The sequence below is a fragment of the Carettochelys insculpta genome, chromosome 25 (assembly GCF_033958435.1).
Source record: "Carettochelys insculpta isolate YL-2023 chromosome 25, ASM3395843v1, whole genome shotgun sequence".
Taxonomy (NCBI): domain Eukaryota; kingdom Metazoa; phylum Chordata; order Testudines; family Carettochelyidae; genus Carettochelys; species Carettochelys insculpta.
In genome coordinates, this window is record NC_134161.1 from 4,832,195 (window position 1) to 4,854,597 (window position 22,403).

General features: G+C 46.3%; 1 protein-coding gene across 10 annotated transcripts in view; it reads right to left on the minus strand.

Moving 5' to 3' along the window:
- Positions 1–22,403, minus strand: part of NCAM1 (neural cell adhesion molecule 1) — a 258,116-nt gene that overhangs the window by 67,148 nt on the left and 168,565 nt on the right. For 7 of the 10 annotated variants that reach the window (XM_074976916.1, XM_074976915.1, XM_074976909.1 and 4 more), the window contains exons 2-9: positions 19,165–19,239; positions 18,456–18,674; positions 16,797–16,940; positions 15,296–15,433; positions 14,702–14,819; positions 13,895–14,064; positions 12,895–13,037; positions 5,785–5,814 (exon numbers count right to left, since the gene is read on the minus strand). In XM_074976916.1, the coding sequence (XP_074833017.1) occupies positions 5,785–5,814; positions 12,895–13,037; positions 13,895–14,064; positions 14,702–14,819; positions 15,296–15,433; positions 16,797–16,940; positions 18,456–18,674; positions 19,165–19,239 (1,037 nt within the window). The remainder of the gene's footprint in view (positions 1–5,784; positions 5,815–12,894; positions 13,038–13,894; positions 14,065–14,701; positions 14,820–15,295; positions 15,434–16,796; positions 16,941–18,455; positions 18,675–19,164; positions 19,240–22,403) is intronic. The other 3 variants (XM_074976910.1, XM_074976912.1, XM_074976914.1) reach the window with 1 other exon arrangement.

Sequence of the window (22,403 nt, forward strand, 5' to 3'; positions counted from 1 at the left end):
ACCCTTGCTTGAAGTTTTTGTAGCATCCGTGAGTTAAAAAAAGGCTCTTGTACGTGGTGTATACATGTTAAACAGTGTAAACAAAGGGAGTATTACATCCAAGTTACAAGGCAGTCAAAGTGATTACAATCTTGTCTGTTCACAACTGAAGTTTCGCCACTCCCCATGTCTCTGAACCATAAGAATGGATCATTTAAGACAGGCTCTGCCAACCCCTATAATCACAGAACTGTATCCTGGGCTATGGCTACATTACCCGGAAGATTGACCTACTGAGGGTCTATCTGCCAGAGTTCAATTTCGCGCACCTGGTAGAGACACATGAAATCGAGCTATCTGCGATCAGCAGTCACCCCCTGTGCTCCTCAATATCATGAGGAGTAAAGGAGATCAATGGGAGAGTCTCTCCCATCAACCTCCCTCTCTGTGGATGGCCAGGTAGATTGACTGCAGATAAGTTGATTCTAGCTAGATAACTGCCATAGCTAGAATTGTGTATCTGCAATCAACTTACCTGCCTAGTGTAGTCCAAGCCTTCATTCGCCTTTCCCTGCTCCTTGCTGCTTGTGCCTTACCTGTTATTCCAATTTAAGCACTTGCGGCTGGCTGCGCTACTGTGTGTCAGGATGACAGCAGGGAATGCCACAAACTCCTAACTAAATAGACTTACAACCACAAACCCCATAGAAACTTTGAGGCCTTAACAGAGATAGTTCTATCTGGGGCTAAGGCATCTTTTTGTTCAGAAATTGAAGCCTGGGAAAATTCAGAGGTGGAAAGAGGTAACAATTGCAGGTAAAGATGATCATCTAGCTCCTAAGGAGTGTACAGGTTGAATGTCCCTAGTTTGGCACCCTCAGGACCTGACCGGTGCCGAATGGGAGAATTTGCCAAACCATGGGAGGTCAATATTGTCTAGCTGCCTTACCAACACTTTCATTACTTATTGGTCTCTTAGAAGACATCCAGGGTAAATTACAGCTAAATAATGGCACAGAACACTGAGAGCCAGGGCTGGTGGCTGTAAACAATCTTTATGGCACCACAGGAAACTCGGCCGTATCCATGATAAGTGGTCGTCTGGATAACTAAAATCGCACGAGATTCTGGATGTTGCTGGACAAGACAGTGCCAGATGAGAGAGTTCAACCTGTACTAAAAAGGCACCACCTGCTGTTTCTCCATCTCAAACAAAATCAATTAGCGCAGCATGTTTTTCTCCTTTGAACCTGTCACGCTTCAGATCCAGAAGCAGAAAAACTGATATCCACTGATGAATAGGGACATAATTCTGCATCTCTCTCTCCTGTCCCCTCCGCTCCAGGCATGTTTGCTGCAGGCTTGATGAGCCAGGCCAAGGCCAAGGCCGCATGCTAATAACTTTGCCCTCTCTTCCTGGCACAGTCTCTAACATAGAGACATAGAGCTCCACCTCATGCATGCATGAGATAGCATGCCAGTCTGGAGCACTACATTTGGTAGCTTTACAGGAGCTGTGGAAGGTTTCCTAAAGAGGCATGAATCTATCACACTATGTTTTTCATTGGAAATCATATTTTTTTCATCTGTGCTCACTGTGCTGTGGTCCAAAGAGTCAGAGTAACAGTACATCTAGCTGACTATTTTCTCATCTGACAGCTCCAAGTGCTAGATACATCAGAGGGAATGAGAAGAAGACTACAAGTATGAGAGGGGTAGCTGTGTTAGTCTGTAACTGCAAAAACAACAAGAAGTCCTGTGGCACCTTGTAGACAGATATTTTGGAGCATAAGCTTTCATGGGCAAAGATGTGCTTCATCATCTGATGAAGCGGGTCTTTGCCCAGAAAAGCTTATGCTCCAAAATATCTGTTAGTTTTTAAGGTGCTACAGGACTTCAGAATAGGACCATTATCAACAGATATGCCCCCTGTCCAGTCCTCCTGGAAATTGGAAGTTTAAGGACACCCAGCACATGGGGCTGCATTCCTGGCCATCCTGGTTAAGAGGCATTGATGCACCTATCTTCCACGAAATTACCTACTTCTTTTTTGTTCTACTTTTAGCCTTCATGACATCCCTTGAGAACAAGTTCCACAGGTTGACAGTGCATTGTGTCACACACCTCCTTATACTTGTTTTGACCCTGCTGTTTATTAATAGAACAGGTTCTTGTCTTATGTGAAGAGATAAAGAGAGAAACTTTTTTCACATCATTTACCCCCACACGTTCTCCCCTTAATCATCTTGTCTCTCAGTTGAACAGTCCTGGCCCTTTTAGTCTCTCCTCACACGCAGTACATGGGTACACTCTTCAGCTACACCTACACGGGATGCTGCTGCCGGCAAGGTCATGCAAATGAGAGCACTCAACAATGCAAATGTACGCTGATTTGCATAGTCGCACACCTCATTTGCATAGTTGCACAAGATCGCTGTCCTGGAAGAGGCTTTTGTCATTACAAAGCAAGCTGTTTAGACAGGGTTCTGTTGACCAAACCCCAGCTTGTTGACAGCCTCATTATTTTCAGGAATAAGGGGCAAAAGTCCAGAGTTTGTTGATGACAGCCCAGAACATTTTACACTCAGTAGTCATTGTCTTTTTCCCACTCTTCCTAGATCCAGAACGCCATCCACAATCCAGCACTCAGGACAGTTCAGAAGTCAATTTACAGAAAATGCAACATAATCTATTCTAATGAGAGGCTGAACTGCCTGGTGCAAAATACTACAGGAGTCTTTAAAAATTCAAAAGAAGATCCGGGAAAAATGACAGAATTGAAAAAAAAAAATCCAGAGAAAGAACTGGAGCTTTGAGGTCTCTGAAATGAAAGCAAATGGATCAGACAATGAATTTGGGGCAAAAAAATTGGTATATTGGTATTCACCATTAAGAATGAGAAGGGATTGTTGTGTGAAGGCAGCACTGGAGACACCTTCTGGAAACTGACCTCTGCTTTAGGAAGCTACCATGGTCCTGTGGTCACTGGTACTGGAAAAGACTTGAGGGGAACTAGGCTTTATTTCTGGCTCTACGATGGACCTGATGCGTGATTTTGAGCGCGCATCTACTCCTCTATGAACTTATTAAAAACAATACTTCCCTCCTCTGCACGGGATTTTGATATCCATGTGTGAAGAGTGTGACAGAAGAGTGACGTATTATTTATTCACTTAAAAATAGGATATGCAGTGGAGTGAAAGCATCTGATGTGCACACAGGTCCCTGACCAAAGGCCATCACGTCAACTTGACGGGCCCTCCTCTAGGAGGCAGAGGAGTTTTGTCTTTGTGGCCCATTAATTCTCCTCGGATTCCACTGTAACAGGCACTGTAGCGATGCGACATGCAGGGGCAAGGACAGCGAAATCATCTAATGGTGTAAAGCCTCAGGAACTGAAGTGGATTGAGCTATGCCAATTTACACCAGCAGAGGATCCAGCCCAGAACCCTCACCATTTCTGCTGAGACCGCCAGTATGGGAAACCACCGGGGCCAACCACACCTGTAGTTTGCTATTCAAACAACTGCAGAACAACAGCTTCCAATGGGAACTGCACAGAAGTCACTGGCCTTCTTTATTAAGGCTACAGACTGTCTATGAGATGGCAACAACCCCGGTCATGTATGACCTGCCCTAAATTGAAACCTATGGCCTGGAGTCTTTCATAGCACTCCCTATCCAGAGAGCCACGTGCCGGTGTCCCCCTTGGTTTAAAGGGATCTTCATGAAAAGATTGATTTCAACTAGATTCAGTATCACTGGGATTCAACGGGTGGTAGTTTTGGCTCAGGCAGACAGGTACAATACAGCTCCATGCTGTGACTCCTTCCAGCCTCTGTGTGGTGAAAAGAGAAGTTTCTCAGTCTGAATTCTGCCAGTGCTCACAGTTTGGTCATTCGCAGGGTAAGAGAGGCTATTAAAAGAGTCAGCCTGGTTTTCGGTACTCCCAGAGCCAAAGAGACACTTCCTCCTGTGTCACTGTGGGTGAGAAGAGTCTGATTTCAGTTTGTTTGAGTCCTCTCCAAATGGAGCACACAGAACGTAAGATATAACTCTGCCTGCCTCCCCTCCTCCTGCCTTCACCTGCTTCTCATGCACACGGGCATCACTACCAGTGGGCGGGGGCATCCTGAAATACCGAACACTGTTGGAAAATCAAAAGGAAAGATGAAGGAGCCATCCTAGCTCCATGCTTTCATTACCCAGTCAGAGTGCACTTTCCTGGGAATTAGCACTGCCTTGCAGAGATACCTGCGAGGCACCATTAATTTGGTACCTGATTACATTGCATGGAATGTTTCCAATAAATCTTGTTCCTAACTTAAGACTTAATAAGACAGTCTGTTTTGTTTGTAACTGAGCTTTTAACTTCTGTCTGTGATGATACTACTCATTTTGGCTAACAGCTGACGCTAGCGTCTGGCTTTCTCCCTTCCTCCGATATATTTTGGGTGGAAGATTCACAGAGTTATTGCACAATGACAGCATAGCTGATTAGGGGTCAGAAGCACAAGTAGCTAATAGCTATTTCCCTTCCAAAGTATCTGAAGCCAGGCAAGATTTTAATACAATAAAGCATCCTTCACAGAACGCCACTCAAGTCTTTTGCAGTCAGAGAAGTAAACAATTTCTTACTGAGTAAGTTTAGAAGCATTACTTTTGAAATTAAAAAAGGCCTGAGATACATGGTGCTATGTTTTAAAGAATAGACATTGATAATAAGAATTAGCCTAGGCCTACAGAACTGAAACTATTCACATTCTAAATTCCCTGGGAGAAACCAGCGTGAATATTAAACATCACCATTTTCCATGTTCACAGTCCTCCAAAATACTTCTTCAGAACAGGTCAAGGCAAGTTACCATCATCCTCGCCTGCTCAGGACCTGCTTGGATAATACCTGAACCTTATCTAAACCACATCACCCTCTTCGCTTCTCACTGGATAAGACAGTCTGTCAGGCTACCAAAGCACTGCTCTTAAGAATACAGAATGCAGTCACTAAGCTCTAATCACCAATGCTGTTCCACAGAAAAGCCTCTGCAGTTTGCTTGGAAATGATGTTCACAGGCACATCTGGAAGCAAGAAACCTCTCTACCAGTCATTAATATATAAAAATAGAGTCTACGAAATATAAATAACATCATGTGAAAAATATCAAATGAACTACACCAAATTGTATTAATGCATTTAACTCCCCCCCCCAAAAAAAAATACCCCCCAAAAGAGAAAGACCATGGTGAATTTCGTAATCATGAGCTTTTGGGGTTAAAACACAGCCCATAGGCACATAATTGCATTGCCTTTGACATGAAATGTGATGCAATTGTTCTGTAAGAGAAAACTGAACCTCATGAGAGCAAAGAGCAAACAGGTGAGTTGGGCTGGAGTGGAGACAGCCAGGTTCTTCAAGGGAAGTTACTTTCCCAAGCCATGTGGAAGGGCGAAACGCTCATAATTCCAGCTAAGCGCCCCCTCTAAGGTGCCAATTTGGCTAAGTGGCCTTTGTCTATTTGATTTCACACCCACCGAAAACTACAGCCTTGCATTTTAAATGGCAAGTAGAATGCTCATGTATGACTTCCACCAACTCCTAACACAGCTTGTTTGCTCGTACAAAGATGAGTCTCTATAAGCCAAGCAATTTCTACCACTATCAGCTGATTTTTTTATTTTTTTAATTGAGTTAAATTATTAATACTGATTTAGCTGGTTTGGTTACCGTACAAGCAGTGTGTTAATTTGTAAAACTAAAAAAAAAAAAACTAAAGAGATGGGTTATTGGTCTGGTAATCTTATACCTCTTGCTTCTCGGGCCGAGTCCACGAAGCCTGGAAAAAACAGATACAAAACACAACAACACACAAAAAAGCAATAAAAGTTAAGTGTTGTGTTTAGGTAGCATACTATATGCATCACACTGCATTCTGTGCATATGCAGGCTCTCATTTCGATCATGTCGGCAGGGCTGGGGGAACAGGAGATGGGAAATAGCAGTGATATTTCCATTTCCCAACATAACTTTAATTTGGATGTGCATTCAGCATTTTAATTTTTTAAAACCAGTTTTAAGATGAATAATTAATCAAAAGGTTAATGATATTTGTAGACTTTGTGCTTCTGCTCTTGCTCATTAAGGAATCATGTATTTCAGTCTGCTACATCTCACCACTTCTATAAACATGCTCCAGCAGTGCTGTGGAAGCAACTCCGATGACCCAAGTCACTCAATGCAAAGATATTTATAGAACTGGTTTCCTACTGCTGCTTTTGTTGTTTGCACAGATACACAGATTATTAATGCTTGCAATGTTAACACTGTCATGCAGTTGCACCATTTATTCCATGCATGCTGTGTCTGGAATAAGCGTTCTCATATTACACGGTTAAGGAAAAATGTGAACTCCAAAATCAAACAAAAGAATACAGTAATGAGCTCGTAACTGCACTAGGTAATTCTCCAGCGAGCAACATGTTTAGGGATGCTCTCAAACCTTACTGTAGATGGAACAAACAAATAGCAGGCACTCTCTGCAGACATGCACTAGTCATAAAAAGAAAGGTAAGTTTCAGAGTGAGCCAGCAGTAGCACAGGCCATCACCACCCATATTTGGAAAGACTGGGGATTGCTGGTGTCAGTTCTTCCTCTATCAATTAGCTGTGTCCAACCATCTGTTTCATTTGCAGCTTAACTTGCTCAGGAGTCAAAAATCACCTGCTAATATCGCAGCCTTGAGGGCATTACTTAGCATATGACCCAAAGGCTTGAGTGTCAGTGATGGCCAGATGATAGCAGTGTACACAAAGAACAGGAGAGGGCAGAGACAGAGATTGATGTTCTGAAAATGAGGATGGGAAATGCACGGTTGTTTCCAAAGAGCTTCCAGTGAAGTAAATCTGACCAGCAAACAAAATGGGACTGAAGTGCTAACATACAGTACAGACTTGCCTTATTTTACGTTCTCATCTGTTAACTCACCAATTTCTGCACAAGTTGGGACTTCTGAGTGTTATTTGCAACTCCCAAACTTTATCTTCATCTGTGTCTCAGACAACTTTAGGTTCCAGAGAAGCCTAACAAGCCAGTTACATTAACACAGCATATTTCTCATTGTATACATCTGGACTCATTGCAGCTACTCCACAAAATATTTATGTGATTTCCATAGCTAGATCCTTCCCTTGCCTTGAAGCATTCATTTAGTTTGAATTCCCCTTAGAAGTGGTTGTAGAGCTCCTATATAAAATGCCAATGAGTACAGTACACCCTCAAGATACGCGCAGTCAAGTTTCGCGTGTCTCAGGTTAACACGATTGCCACCCCGACAGGCTGCTGCTCCGATAGTAGCCGTTTCCAATCCCTGGAGTGGCAGGGAGCTGGGAACCAGGAGGCAGCCTGGCTCCTGGCTCCCATCCGCTTCCTGAACTGCAAAATTGAGCAGGGAAAGAGCCCTGGTTAGTTTCCTGGCTCCAAGGAGTGGAGGGGGGCCAGGAACCAGGCTACCTCTGGTTCTGGCTCCCCTCCACCGGCTGGTGCCAGGAAACTGACCAAGGCTGCTGCCCTGCTCAGTTTACCCTCTATGCAAGCGGAGGGGGGCTAGGAGCCAGGCTGCTGCTTGGTTCCCAGCTCCACACCACTTGCAGCACCTAGGAAACTGGGTCCTGCAAGCAGCAAGTGGCAGGGAGAAGGGAATAAGGCTCCCCCCCCACCCCGGTTCTCAGCTTCCCAGCACTCTGGGAGCCAGGAAACTGACTAGCCCTGCTGGGCTGGTCAGTTTCCCAGCTCCTGCAAGCCCAGGGGAGCTGGGAACCAGGGGACAGCCTGGTTCCTGTCTCTCCTTGACTTGCATGAAAATTTGAGTTATGCAGGGGTTGCAGCAACTCAACCCCCGCGTAACTTGACAGTTTACTGTATTCTGGCTAACATCATCCTATACCCTTTCTTGTGGTTTTATGCTCGATCTCACTGCAGTCATGTTTTAATATCCCTGCAAACCCTTTCATCTGGAGAAGAAAATTTGAGATGAGTCCAATTTGACGTGGAGAAGTCAATGCACCCAATACTTCTGATTTCTTGCAACAAGTGGTTAAAAGCAACTGTCTATCTTTCCCCTTGACTGGTTTTCAGCTCCTGCAAAGTTTGCAGGCGGATAAAGGAGAAAACCCAGCTCTCTCTCTCTCTCTCTCTCCAGGATAGTTGGCCTGTTTCTATGCAGCAGCCTTTTTCGCCATCTGGGTCAGCTGGCGGTTCAAAATTAACACACACTGTAAATCTCAATCTGAAACAGATTCACACTGACTGCCCAAGCCCCCAAAGACCAGAGAAAAGGGGAGCTGAGACCTATGCTGCACTGGAGCAAAGAAGGACATGAATTTAATAAGTTCTTAGGAAGTTTCTCTCTTCTCATTGGATTCAAGCAATTAAATGGGAGCAACTTCGAAAATAAGGGATTCCTAGGTGAATTTAATGGAATTAACTCATTTGACTAACACATTCAAAATCATCCACACACAAATGTAATTAAGAGCAGGGAAAGATGACAAATCAAGGTTAGGAAATCCCATGCTGAAGGCCACATGGAGATGCTTGCCCGTGTTCTGAACAACACCATGATTAAAATTTAAGGGTCAGATCCTCAGTAACTCAGCAGAGCGGCAGTGGAGTAAGTGCAGCAGTGCTGATTTATACCAGCTGAGGTACTGGCCCAATATTTATTTTTTTGCATTTCATGCAGCTCGGGCCATCAAAAGGACCTGGTCATGCTCAGCCATTGCTTCAAAATACTGAAATCCCAACAATCAGTGCATTCTGTTCCGCCTGAAAAGCTTTTCAATGAATTTCATTGAAACATTCCCAGATATTAATCAATTCTTTTTTTTTTAAGAAAACAAAACCAATTTGGGATCTCAGTGACCTTGCACCACTGTTAATATCAATAAATCCTGAGCAAATACTTAGAGCAGCACCAACACACCTCTGCAATCATCCTAACCCAACTATTGGTCAAAGTAGAACATCCAACCCTTTAGCTAGACAAACCGCTCCTTAAGGAGCGAGGTCTCAGATGTTTACATTCCAGAAGCATGAGTTTTGCACCAGCTTCTTCCCTTCAGTAACTGCAGAGCTTGTAAGAGAGCCTGGGTGAAAAGAAGGTTTAACAAGATGATGTTGACACATCTAATAAGGTCTCAGTGGCACAGAAGGAGGCAGAGAATTCAGGGCAGGCTAGGTGTGAATTATCATTCCTGATCTTAGCTATTTGATAAGGGAGAGAGACTCAGCATGGGACTGTATTGGCAGGAATCACTACGCTTTATTCTGCCCCACCACTGAAATGCAAAACTGAGCCTTGAGGCTTGTCTGATGTTCCAAAGGGCTTTCCCAAATCAGGGGTGGGAGGTGCTGGTTAGGCCTGGATTTAAGAGGACAGCTTGTTTATTGACTCTTTCCGTGATGTGTTTTCACACAACTACATTGGCAAAAATCAAAGCAATGGCACTGCAGGAGGCTAACCTCCTCCTGGTTTTCTAGTTGATAACTTCCACGTACTCTCATAAGGGAGTAATGGGCCAGGATTCATACTGGGCAGAAGCAAAGCAGTTCATCTTCCTCAACTGGCTTTGATTTGGCCCAAACCTCACACTCACTCTCTTTGAAGTGCTGCCTGTGACCAGGTAGGATAAGGCAAAGTGCTGCCGCTCCTTACAAATGCAGCATTCCCACTGCGAGAGCTGAGCATGGCGGCACTCCTAATTACCTTCCAGGCAGCAAACTAGCACAAAGCTCTCATTGGCTATATGAACACTGACTGACACAGCAGAGCAGAACGCACTGACTCCCATACAAACTAACGAGAACATGTGCACTTGGTCTTTGGCTAGCCTCTGTCATTTGCTGGTTGGCAGATGGGAACATGCAATGCAGCTTCTGAGGAGAGGCTTGGGAGCAGTAATTCTCTGGCATACACCTGGCCAGCCTGCCACAAAAGTCAGGAAGATTTTAACAGAAGATGCTGTGGGAGAGGACATCATTCCTGCACACAGCGCAGCTGAGAGTCCTGTATTGGGAAACTTCTTTTGTGCATTAGCGTCAGACACTCGGCTCATGTCTCCTGAGCACGTGTGTAGGAAAACAGCCTGGTTAGTGACAGAGTCCGTCTGGAAATTTAACAGGAAACAGGACTGGGATGTCTCTGCACTTTAATGGAGAAGCCCAAACACACCAGCGTATACCATATCAAAACTACCTTTTCTGCATCCCAATCATTGCCCTGCAAAAGGAATGACAGAGCAGCCTGAAATATAGCAAGCAGCGTACTCCAACTGTGAAGGTATTTCCACTTGCATCATTCAAAAAGAGACGATTTTGGTCTCCAACACAACAGTGATAAATACTCCAAGGGAGACAAACAAAAGTTATTCCAAATCAAAAGCAGACTCCCAGTTACACGGATCACCTCTTTGGGCTACCTGTCTTCTGTAACAGAGACAGACAAACATCTCATGATGTGACTGAAGGGCAGTGTAGACACATCCATCATCTGCCTTTGTTACAGAATTCACCCTTTATTAGTTGTTTCCCTGCTACTGCTGGGAAGCCAATTCTCTCTCTCCCTCGCACATACAACACATATGCCTTCATTCTGCTGCAAAACAAGAGGCTCACCAGCATCTGGAATCTGCCTCCAGAAGACCTCACCACTGACAACGTCAGTGCTCACCAGCTGCCATTCCTGCCCCCACTGTCTGTACACTATGTGATTAATCCTTTAAGAGTGAGATGTAAAGTAAAATGTTCAAAAGTGCCAACATGACTTAGGTGCCTAAATCCAATTTCCAAAACCAACAGAGGCACTTAGGGCTGGATTTTCAAAAGGATGTAGGTTCCTAACTCCTAGTAAGGCTCCTAAGAGACGACATGCCAATGCCAGACTTAGACTTGGGTGCTTTTGCAAACAGGATCATCTGTTTCTCTGAGGTTTGCCAGCAGCAGGCGGAGAGGGGCTGGGGTTTGCGGGAGGGAAGGGTAGAGATTCAGAGATTTGGGAAGTCATTTCCTGGCCATTGTGACCTGTTTTGGAGGTCAGTATCACTAATCTGCACCCAAAGCACTGCATGCGAGCTTTTATAAAACAGGAACCAAGCCTATAAATACCTGCCTGGGAATTGTCTAATGCACTGGAGAATTACAAAAAAACCAACAAACCCTGGGATTCTGCAAATACATCAGACATATGGCAGTAGTTTGAACTTCGCATTTTCCTTCTATCTACATAAGAAACTATCTGAATACATACCATAGTTCCTTAATATAGATCATTGACTCACCAGCATCAAACAGGATATGTGAGAGTCTCAAAAATAGTTAGCAGTTTTGCAGCTGAAATCTCATTAGCTAAACTGGGCTAGACAGGCAGAGGGATCTGGAAACAGCAGGTTCCCCTGGGAAGCTCCTGTGTAATGTATTCTTCTTTTTTACGTTTCTGTTCACTGCACAGAAGCTCCTTCTCCCTGATACACGAAATCAGGACTCCAGATCCGTCCCCCGACACTGGTCTCCCAAATACCCTTCCCAGATGGAAGCAAACCTGAGAATACCATGGTCCAGTCACGCCAATAAAACAGAGGTCTGAGCCAAAACCCACCAAAGGCCATAGCAACTTTCCACTTACTTCACTGAACCATAGAGTAGGCCAACAAAACACAGCAGCAGACATGTAGCACATTAAAGACTAACAACATGATTTATTCGGTGGTGAGCATTCATGGCACAGGCTCAAAGATAGAGCAGGCCTTCTATTGAACCTTGCAGGGAAGGGGGAAGTATTTTTTGTTATCTCAGGCAATGGATTATCCATCATCAGGACACTGCAAAGAGGAGATTGGTGACACAAAATGAAGGGCCCATTTAAAAGGTGATAGTTACTGCCAAAACCGGCTGTGTGGATGGCTGTAAGATAATGACTCGCTCAGTCTGTGTTTCTGACTTGACTTCCTATTTCCCTGGTCTGCACACTGACTCTGACAGGGTAAAGGGTCCAGGCTGTTGAAACCTACATGTGGCATGACATTACAGCGTTCACAATCTGCACTATCTAATTTCCTATTTCCGAAAGGTATCTTAGTGTCTAAGACAGGGTCTCCCTTTTTGCTCAGCTGCCTTTTACGTGACTCTCACAACAGTGTACGGAGGTCCCCATATCTCCACTTGGTATCCCCCCGCCCCCCCGACAACTCCTGGCAAATCATGCCAAAATAATTATTTACAAAAAACTGCTAATTATTTTTGCCTTGAAAAACGAAGTGATATCAGTATGTGACTAACGATACAGGCGAACACAACGGCAGCCAGGCATTTGTGCCCAGAGTACGTGCAGTAGGAGTGTACGATACAAGAGGGAAGAAATAATTAACAGGCTCATTTTGGTCCACAGCATCTGTGAGCCATGCCTCTTTCCCCAAGAAAGTTCTACGCCACGATGAGGTCGCTGAGCACACCGAAACCGGGTCCCTGTTTCCACCCACCCCAGTGGAACCAAACATCAGACTGTTTCCTGGAAATTCCCGTGTAGAGGTTCCCCAGTTTGGTGCATTAATGTGATTGCCTGAAAGCCTCAGCGATAAAAACTAAGGAGAGTGAAAGAAAAGTGGTGGGGGAAGAGCCTCAGCTGCAACAAATGGCTGTGGAGCCACTGACCAGCGAGAGCTCTCACGACAAATGCCAGGCTCAAAGGTGCCTTGTGCAGTGTGGCAGGGTCTCAGAATAGAGGGGGGGAATCACCAGGATTTCAGTGTGCATCTGTATGACATCATCATGTCCTCTGCCTCAGCAGAAGAGAGCAAGAGGCACGGCAGACATGAGCTACTCTGAGCCATGTTCCTGTGGCCCTGGCTTTGGGAGCTGTCCTACCTTCTCCTCACTGCTGATGTTCCTTGTGGAGGTTCTCCAGGTGATAGAAGGGATTGGGTCCCCGGAAGCCTCGCATGTCAGGGTGATCTGGTCCTCCAGCTCCATGGCAGTTTTGTTCTCCACGTAAGTGATTTTGGGTTTGGCTAGAAAGGGAGCACAAAGATGTGTTTGGCCACTGCTAAGAAGCAAAGCTGCCTGGACTTAGCGAAGTCTGAACTGGAAACATCAACCGGACAAAAAAGACTTCTATGCCACTACTTCCAGGGAGAACAGCTGCACTGGGCAGCTGGTGGACCCTCCCCTCTTCTGGGCCAGCAAGCCTCGACTTCCAATACAGAAAATCTAAAATGGTTGTAGCTCAGCTCCTGGAGCAAGTGCATTGAAGCCAGACATTACATCAGGGCTAGGACTGCTTCAAGAAAGCCAGGAAAGAGACAAAAAGGACTAAGGTTAATTTTTGTTGTCCCATACTCAGATCTATGCACAAAAAGGCCTGGCCATAAACAGCTGGAAGAAACTGATACATTCCCAAGGGCTAATAATGACATTTTTCCAAATGTAGCTTAGGGTGAATTTCACCCTTCTGATGAGCTATCAAAAGTCCCTCTTTAATCCTACAGGCTTGACCTAGTACCCAAAGAAATCAAAGTCTCCCATAGACTATGGATCAAGTCCTAAAACCTTGAAAAGCATCTGAGTGATGCATCTCCAGTGCTGACTATCTGAAGTGGGGTAAACTTCAGCTGTGAGAGATGGGAAAGCGAACAGGTTCATATTTCACAATGACCATCAGCACCTTTTTTCTGGTAGGCAGCCTAGCGCCGGCATGGAGGCTGACACTTTGACAGCAAACAACTCCAGTGTCTGAGCACACACGCCTACTGTGTAGTTGGAGCATGCTGCTTCCAGTTTATAGCAATGAGCTGCCGATGCTTAGCTGGGCTCTCTGAGCAGTCTGTAGGGAGTGGGGGTGAGAAGGAACTATTACTACTCTGTATACCAAAGACTTTGAGGTGGATGGTGGCTTCCTGCTCTCCGGCCTTGTTCTTTGCGGTACAGGTGTACTCTGCCTCATCGTGCTTCTCCACCTTCCTGATGGTCAGCTCGGAGCCATCGTAGTTGAAATGATACTTCTTGTTGTCATCCCCCCGGGCTATCAAGTCCCCGTCCCTGCAGTGCACCAAGCAAACAGACCGGGTGAGACGTTAACATGGGCTGGTTGTACAGCTGATCTGCATTTCTAAATCCAACGCTTTCCTTTGGAAAGATGCAGGGGGTGGGGGGGGATTCCCAATGATAACACCTGGCTCATACCCCAACCACCAATCTTCCTCCATCAGTTGCTTTATGACAACCCTTGCTCTGGGGCCCTGAAGTAAACATCCCCAGGCCAAGAGGAGGTTGTTTGAGACCCTCGCCCTCCGCCCAGGACTCCACCTGCTACCTCTGCAGCAGCATTCCAAGCCCCTGCCAGCCCACACCCAGCAGCGCAGCACGCTCACCCTAGGGTTGCCCGATAAAGTGTGTGAAGACCTGGGAGTGAAGGGGACTCGGGATGGAGGCACTGCAGCACATTGCTCTTAATGCTGCTGTGAATCATGACTGGTTACAGACAACCTGTTACAGCATTACAGTTCTCTGACTTTGTGACGAAAAATGAGTCAGCAATATTCCAGCTACAATGGAGACATTCCACCAGGACTGGCTCTGCTCATTCGGCCCTGCAGAGAAGCAGCACTCATGCAGAGTGCCTCAGTTAAAACGGTCATGCTCATAAACCAAGTAAACTCTCTTTGGAGCATCTTACTTTGTCCAGCGCATGGTTGGCTCAGGAAAGCCATCAGCGTCGCACACTAAGGTGACAGACTGGCTCAGATTGGCAGTCGCATTCATGGTGCTCTGCCTGGCACGGACAGAAGGAGGTACTGGAAGAAAAAAAGAAGCTGAGTTAGAGGGGGCGGGAAAACAGCTGGGTAGCAAAGAAGCAGGTGAGGAAGTTTCCTGTTCTCTGCAATACGCATATAAACCAACCCAGTGAATCACAATTTGCACCTCCCCATTTCATGGAAAAGGTTGGAGGTGGCTGACCCATAATGAGAAGATGGGATGCTGGACAAAACCACCTTGAGTCAAATGAGGGCAATCTTTCATTTGGAGCTATGAGACGTTCAAGCTAACTCCTGACACAATAATTTCCTGTAAACATCTTGTAAATGCCAAATCGATTTCATGGTTGTGTTTATTTGACACAGCAGAGTGAGATTAATAAGCCTCATGGATCATGATTCTGACAGTTCAAACGTGGGAACTGATGATCAGTCTCCTTCCAAGATAAGAGTGCAGTAGCCTGTGACGCGGGTGGCACAGGTTCTCTCCGCTGCCAGGACTCGAAGGTGCTCACCGTTCACAATGACCTGGATATCCTTGAAATTGACCTCCCCACGAGCCAAGATTCTGCCCTCACAGCGGTACATCCCCTCATCCGTTTTCTTGATTCCCCGGATTTGCAGGTAATTGTTGGCCAGGACTACAAATCGAACTAGAAGAGACAAAATGAAGCTTCAGTCAAGGATCATTTAGAGAGGATCTCTATCATCGGTGGCCACTTCTCCGCTCCCCTTACATCTTGGAGACAGAGCCTAATGTAATGTAACTTCCTTTTCCAGCAGGGTAATGAAAGTCATCGCCAAAATCAGCTCTGACGTTGCCAGGAAAGAACTCATCTAGGAGAGCTTCTTTCACACAGCAAGCCAGAGGCAGTGGGGACAAAGCGCTTTGTTATTTTACAAGCAGCGCTTTTATTTTACTTTAAGTTTAATCAATACCTGGCTCAGGCTGATGAACTACTTACTACTTGCGTCCCAGGAGAAAGGAGTCTGATGTTAAACAACGGTAACACCTCGCTCTCAGAGCACTATTCACGAGGAAATCTCAAAGCCCTTTCAGTGAATGTTCCCTCGCCCCACCACTGCAAGGTAGAGAAGGGCTGCAGCCCCTTTTGAAATGGGGAGTTCAGTCACAGGCAGGCTACATGATTTACCCAAGGTCTCACAGGGAGGCTGTGGCAAAGCCAAGAACTGAACCCAGGTCTCTCCAGGCCTAGATTAGAATTCTAACCCCTGGCTGAACCTTCACTGTGCTTCCTTGATGCCTAGACTGAGAAGAGCTGGGAAATGCTGCACAGGCAATAGTGCTCACCTACTCAGAGGAGAAAGAACACTGGAATGACATCAGCCCACAAAATCTACTGATGGGCTCCGCTGTGTGCCCCTCTCTGGCCCAGCGTAGGGGAAATGGGAGTGCTAATTACACAAGCTAACTACAGTAAACTCTTTCATATCCGGCATTCTATTATCCAGAACTCTCAGATAACCGGCATTTTCCCCATGAGGAAGTTTTAGTTATGTTTTCCATAAGTACAGTATAGTATAGTGAGAGTAAATACAAATAAACACAGTATAAGTTTACAGTATACAGTCCTACTGCTGTTGGCAAATGAAGTACTCTGCATAAATTTTTTTTGTTACTTAATATCTAATCTTGTTTTTCCTGAGTGTTCTGCATTGCTAGATATAGCTCTCTCTTACCCAGAATATCCCATGGCTGCCAGATATGAAAGGGATTACTGTACGTGGAGTCTTTCAATCCACGCTGGGTCTCTTTTTCAAAAAGATATACACTATTTCAACGACAAGATGCTGGGTTTTAATGCAATCCCTGGGGGAGGTTCGCTGGTCTGTGTTACAGAGATCAGACAGAATGATCATAATGGCCCCATGACACCAAACCTAATATGAGCCATTTTAACCTCATTTCTTTGATTTCCCTGTGCCTACCTCACCTTTTGCCCTCTGGCAGACCCACACAAGACCTTGAAAGTGCCAAAACCTCTCATTCCTTACCATCTTTTTTCAGGACAACATCCTTGTCCTTATGCTTCCACATGATGGTGGGAGGCAGCGAGCTGACCACATCACACACGATCACAGCATCCTCCCCTTCCTGGAACTCCTGAGGGGTGGGGGCATTCTTGAACATCAGCTTCTCTGAAAGTAACAAGAATGTCAGGACAATGGAACTGCTGCCCCAGCGAGTCGTGGGACCCATCTAAACTGCAAGATGTGTTATCAGCTAAAAGTACAGATGACAAAATGGTGCCCAGGCATGAACTCACCTGGGATGCTCATGCCATACCAGCCTGTCTAGTTTGGGATTAGCATCCCCCCACTACAGTAAGGGAACCTTATCCTAGTTACACAGCAAGAGGCAAGTGGATTGAAAAAAGTGTGCATATTCAGAGGTTGTGTTTTGGGAAAGCCAAATGCAAAACCTCCCAACTGGCAGGGAAGCAAGAGCTTTGATTAGAGCCCCACACAGACACAAAATGTGTGTGCATTTGAGCCGTGATCTGTGAAAGGGGTCTGTGGCTATTCACATATTTGCAGGGCTCTAGCTCTGATAGCATTGCCTGACAAGGGCTTCTAAGGGCTTCTTGAATGCAGAATTCTACTGCACCGTAAGTGGTCCCTGTGGGGCTGTTCTGAGCCCTCACTCTGCCCCATCTCAGCCTTGTCTGGTCTGTGGCAGGTGTGTTGCTCATCTATCAGATGTTCCTAGCACATTGGGCTCTGCCTTCTCACCTACCCTGGTCACAGGGTAGAAGGTCTGGGGACAGGTTCTCTAAAGCAGCACAAGGGCTACAGGCATGGCTACCACAACCCTTTTGTGGACAGAGACAGCTGGGGTAGGCTATCTCCCTGGCCTACATGCTACAAGGAGACCGTGAGCTCACAAGAAGCGAGCAAAGCAGCTATGCTAGTAACAGACATCCCAGCCAATAAATCTCTTGCTTTATCTATCACCCACCATTAACCAGCCCAACAGAGCAGGCCCTGAACCATTCAGCTTAGCCCACAGATTCCTTTACTTGGACCCTGGCAGCGGTGCAGGGCAGGGACCATCTACATAGCCAGGAGTAACCCTGAGGCCGACCTCTTGGTCTATCCACTAACAGTATGTGGCTGACACAACAGCTTGGCTTGGCTTAAAGAGCATGAATTAGATGTGGAAGGGCAGCAAATGAGAAACATGGCTCTGAGGCCCCGTGCACTGCTAACAAGCCAGAGCTGGGCTGGCCAGTGATGTAAACATGGTCCACAAATGGCTCTGACAATGGAGTATGGCATCAGATAAATCCCATGACTACCTCCCTTCCACCTTCCCTTTGTGGGACAGAGACCACTCTTCTCATCCTGCCCAGACTGGCCCTTCCCCTGGCTTCTCATGGGTCAGCTCTTCCTCACAGACAAGGTTGTCCCCCACTTTCCAGCTTCTCATCCTAGGTGTCTCGCCACACACTCTTTCATAGACGATGCTTTCCCATCACTGCTAAGAGGGCAATGGACTCCACCTTGACAGCATGTGCCTTCCCAGTCTGCTTGTGATGTGGCTCCCCTTCCTAGACACCCCTCACTGATCAGGGCCACACCTCCCCAACAAGTCCCTTGTGCTCCCCTAACGAGAGCTCAACCCCAAAGCAGCATCCAGAGCTGTGCTCTTACGGAAGATTTTCACGTTGACCGTGGCCTCGGAGTCTCCCTCCTCCTCAGTGGTGATGACACACTTGTAGATGCCTGCGTCATCAATGTTGGCATTGTAGATGGTGAGAGTAGAGGAGAAGTCATCATTCCGCACCACCGAGATGCGCTGCTGGTTGGGTGTCAGCTTCTCGCCGTTGGGGGAGAACCAGGAAATATCTTTGGCTTTGGCTTCTCCAGTCACTAGAGAGGAAACAAAGCCCATTGTATCTGCTTCTTCTCAATCAGCCAGGACCAGGGGGTCAGTCACCTGTGGGACTGCAAGAAGGGCACAGACCAGGCAAAGGATTTCTGACGCTGAGGACAGACATCACGTATCACATTTTGAGGACATCTCTCATAGGCTTTGGGGCTCTGGGATGGCTCATTCTTAAGTTGCTTTATTGTTACAAGTACCTGCTAGGAGCTGCCTTCTCTCCCCAGCTCCAGAAGTGTGTCTTTACTTTCCAAGTCCAGCCATGTCTGTCACCTTTGCTCTTACACCCACGAGTGCTTCTGCTCTGCTTCAATTGCAAAATAACCTCCCTCCCAAAACCAACAACACCATGAAGAATTGAGAGCCATGTCCCCTCTGCCCACGTGAGTATGTCTGGGGCGAAAGGTAGGGGTTCCCCAACAGTGGCTCAACAAGCACAGATGGAAAAGACTGACAGCAGCTGGAGCCAACACTCACCTTGACATAAGAAGAATTTGGATTCTCCAACGCTGATCTCCACCTGACTTGGAACAATATCCACTTGTAGAGACACTGAAAAAAAGCACAAGGAAGGATTTAGTTAACTTCACGCATTCAGCAGAAAATTATCCTCCTGCTTGGGACTCAGTCAACTCAGCAAGAGAAGGCCAAGAATCAGGATTTCCTCTAATTTTTCCATCCATGTGCAGAATAAATTTTGTTATGTGCACCAAGGCATATGCAGTTGAGCACCACCCACAGAAAGATTCTGCTGGCTGTGACTGTTGTGGGCACTCTGCTAATTAGCTGGGCAGCACATGAATTTCTCCTGGGTGGCTGCCCAGGAGCTCAGTTTACAGGGGACATTGGTGAAGCCTTTTAAGTCCAGTTCTAATGCTCAAAACCAGTATTTCGCAACAGAAAGCCTTCCAGCCCTATGGATCAGCTAGAAGCTGCAACAATTGGTGCCACTCCCTGCTCTTCCTGTGCCTCCAAAGAAAGGCACGGAAGGGGCTGCATTACCTGGTGATCTGTGGCACAGCAAGGTACATGTTGCACGTCATGCCTGGAGGTGGACCAGAGGCCGTAGTAATAAGAGCAATACCATTTGGTGCCCAATTATTTACTGTTACTGAATCACCTGGAAAGCATCATGTAAGGAAGGGGGTGATAGAAAAGAAGGTGGGAGGCTTAGCTGGCTTGATATAGGAAGGTACTTAGTGCATAAAGGGTAAAGCAGAGAAAGGAACAGAACTGGCAGGGGAAGCAAAGAATCCCAATTTGAGTCTGCAGGGAAGTAACACCCTTCAGGCTGTGCAGCTGCTCCAGTATACACTGACTGTGCTTCCCCTGCATAGTCAAGGTTTGCATACTGTTTAGCTTCACAGCTGCTCTCACCCTGCCATGTGTTTGTCTTACATTTACATCCAGAATTATTGCCACAGCAGACACATATTGGTGCATGTGTCAATCAAAACAGCGACTGCACTAAGGCATGGGTGTGAGATTTTTGAGCATCAGTATTTTTCTTCAAAGTTTGCAGGCATGCTGTGGTGAGCACTGGCAGCCAGCAACGACACATCATTCCTGTGACTTGCATGGAGGTCTTGCAGCTCAGCAGATGACAGTGCCTATCCTGAGAGATTAATAGTCACTCTTCCCTAAAATAGGGAAAAGCTACTGGAAGGCAGAGCGAGCATGGGGATGGAAACCAATGCCAGGGCAGAGAGGGGATAAAAAAAAAAATCAGCAGCTGGTGTTTTCCGCTCTCGTGCTATCTGACATCGTTTTTCTCCTCCCCACCCCATGTGGTTTCATTTCAAAATTATTAAAAAAACCAGAAAAAAACAAAACAAAAAACCCCCCCATAAAACCAGCCCGATTTCAACATAGGCTCAGCCCCTCGTGCAGCAAGGTACTGCTTCCAGTGTCTCGGTGGCGGCCTCCTGTTTCATTCCCCACCTTTCCGCCAGCTCTGCCTTTGCTCCACTTTCCACCTCCTGCACATGATGGCTCAGTTAAGCTGCGTCTACACGTGCACGCTACTTCGAAGTAGCGGCACCAACTTCGAAATAGCGCCCGTTGCGTCTACACGCGTCGGGCGCTATTTCGAAGTTAACTTCAACATTAGGCGGCGAGACGTCGAAGTCGCTAACCTCATGAGGAGATAGGAATAGCGCCCTACTTCGACGTTCAACGTCGAAGTAGGGACCGTGTAGACGATCCGCGTCCCGCAACGTCGAAATTGTGGGGTCCTCCATGGCAGCCATCAGCTGGGGGGTTGAGAGACACTGTCTCTCCAGCCCGTGCGGGGCTCTATGGTCACCGTGTGCAGCAGCCCTTAGCCCAGGGCTTCTGGCTGCTGCTGCTGCAGCGGGGATTCATGCTGCATGCACAGGGTCTGCAACTCGTTGTCGGCTCTGTGGATCTTGTGGTGTTTAGTGCAAGTGTGTCTGGGAGGGGCCCTTTAAGAGAGCAGCTGGCTGTTGAGTCCGCCGTGTGACCCTGTCTGCAGCTGTGCCTGGCACCCTTATTTCGATGTGTGCTACTGTGGCGTGTAGACGTTAACTCGCAGCGCCTATTTCGATGTGGTGCTGCGCAACGTCGATGTTGAACATCGACGTTGCCAGCCCTGGAGGACGTGTAGACGTTATTCATCGAAATAGCCTATAATAGGCTACTTCGATGTAGGCTTCACGTGTAGACGTAGCCTTAGAGGCCAAAACTAGGGAAGTCTGAGAAATGTTGAAGAAAAAGCAACAGCTTTAAAGGCTCATGGATTTTCTTCAGTGAATTGTCTCATGCATCTCTTTGTGAGGAAGGGTACTAAGCACCGTCTCTTTCTTAGTTAGTATTATTACAACTATTCTTTGTGTTGGGGTAATGGCTACCAGCCAGAGCCAAGGACCACTAGCTGAGCACTGTGCAAACACAGAACAAAAAGACAGTCAGCTTCTGCGGCAGGGCCTATCTCAGTGAAATGTACCACAGACATGAAGGGAAGAACATAATGTCCAATGGAGACTGGAGGGAGAATTCATTAGACAAGTACACAGAGGCAATTACAATTAGCTGTCTCACCAAAGTATGGGGCTGAGTAATTCTGAAAACCCACCCCTTATTTCAGTGTCTAAATGGAAGATGAGGTCTTTGGAGAATTTGATCCCACTTGTGCAAGGGTGACAAGCAATTAAATCTGTCTCAGAGAGATTCTGAAAGTCTGATTCTGTGTATCTCAAGTTAAGCACCGATAAAACTAAAAATTGGTGGCCTCTTTTGAAAATGTTGGCATAAATGACTAGCTCAAGGATAGTAACAGAGTGGTAGCCATGTTAGTCTGTATCCTAACAAAACAAAACAGCAGTCATTTTGTTAGTCTTTGAAGTGCTACATGACTGCTGTTTGGCTTAGCTCAAGGGTATTCAGGAAGTCTGTGGCACAGCTGCTACCAAACCCAGGTCTCTGCAACCCATGTCCAGTCTATTAGTCATCAGTCCAAACTTCCTCAACAATTCAAACAATTTAGCATATGAATGTCAAAATATTTTCCAAGTACATTTCCTCAATAAGCTGCTTACTCTTGATTATTCCCAGAGGGATTCTCATGGCTGACTGAAAACGAACCAGCAGGATCCAATGCTCAGTGTCAGAGCAGCCTTTGTTGTCTGCAAAGGAATCAGTTCCTCATTTTTTCCAATAAAGGAATGGGATGATGATGCTAGAGATATAAAGGGTAG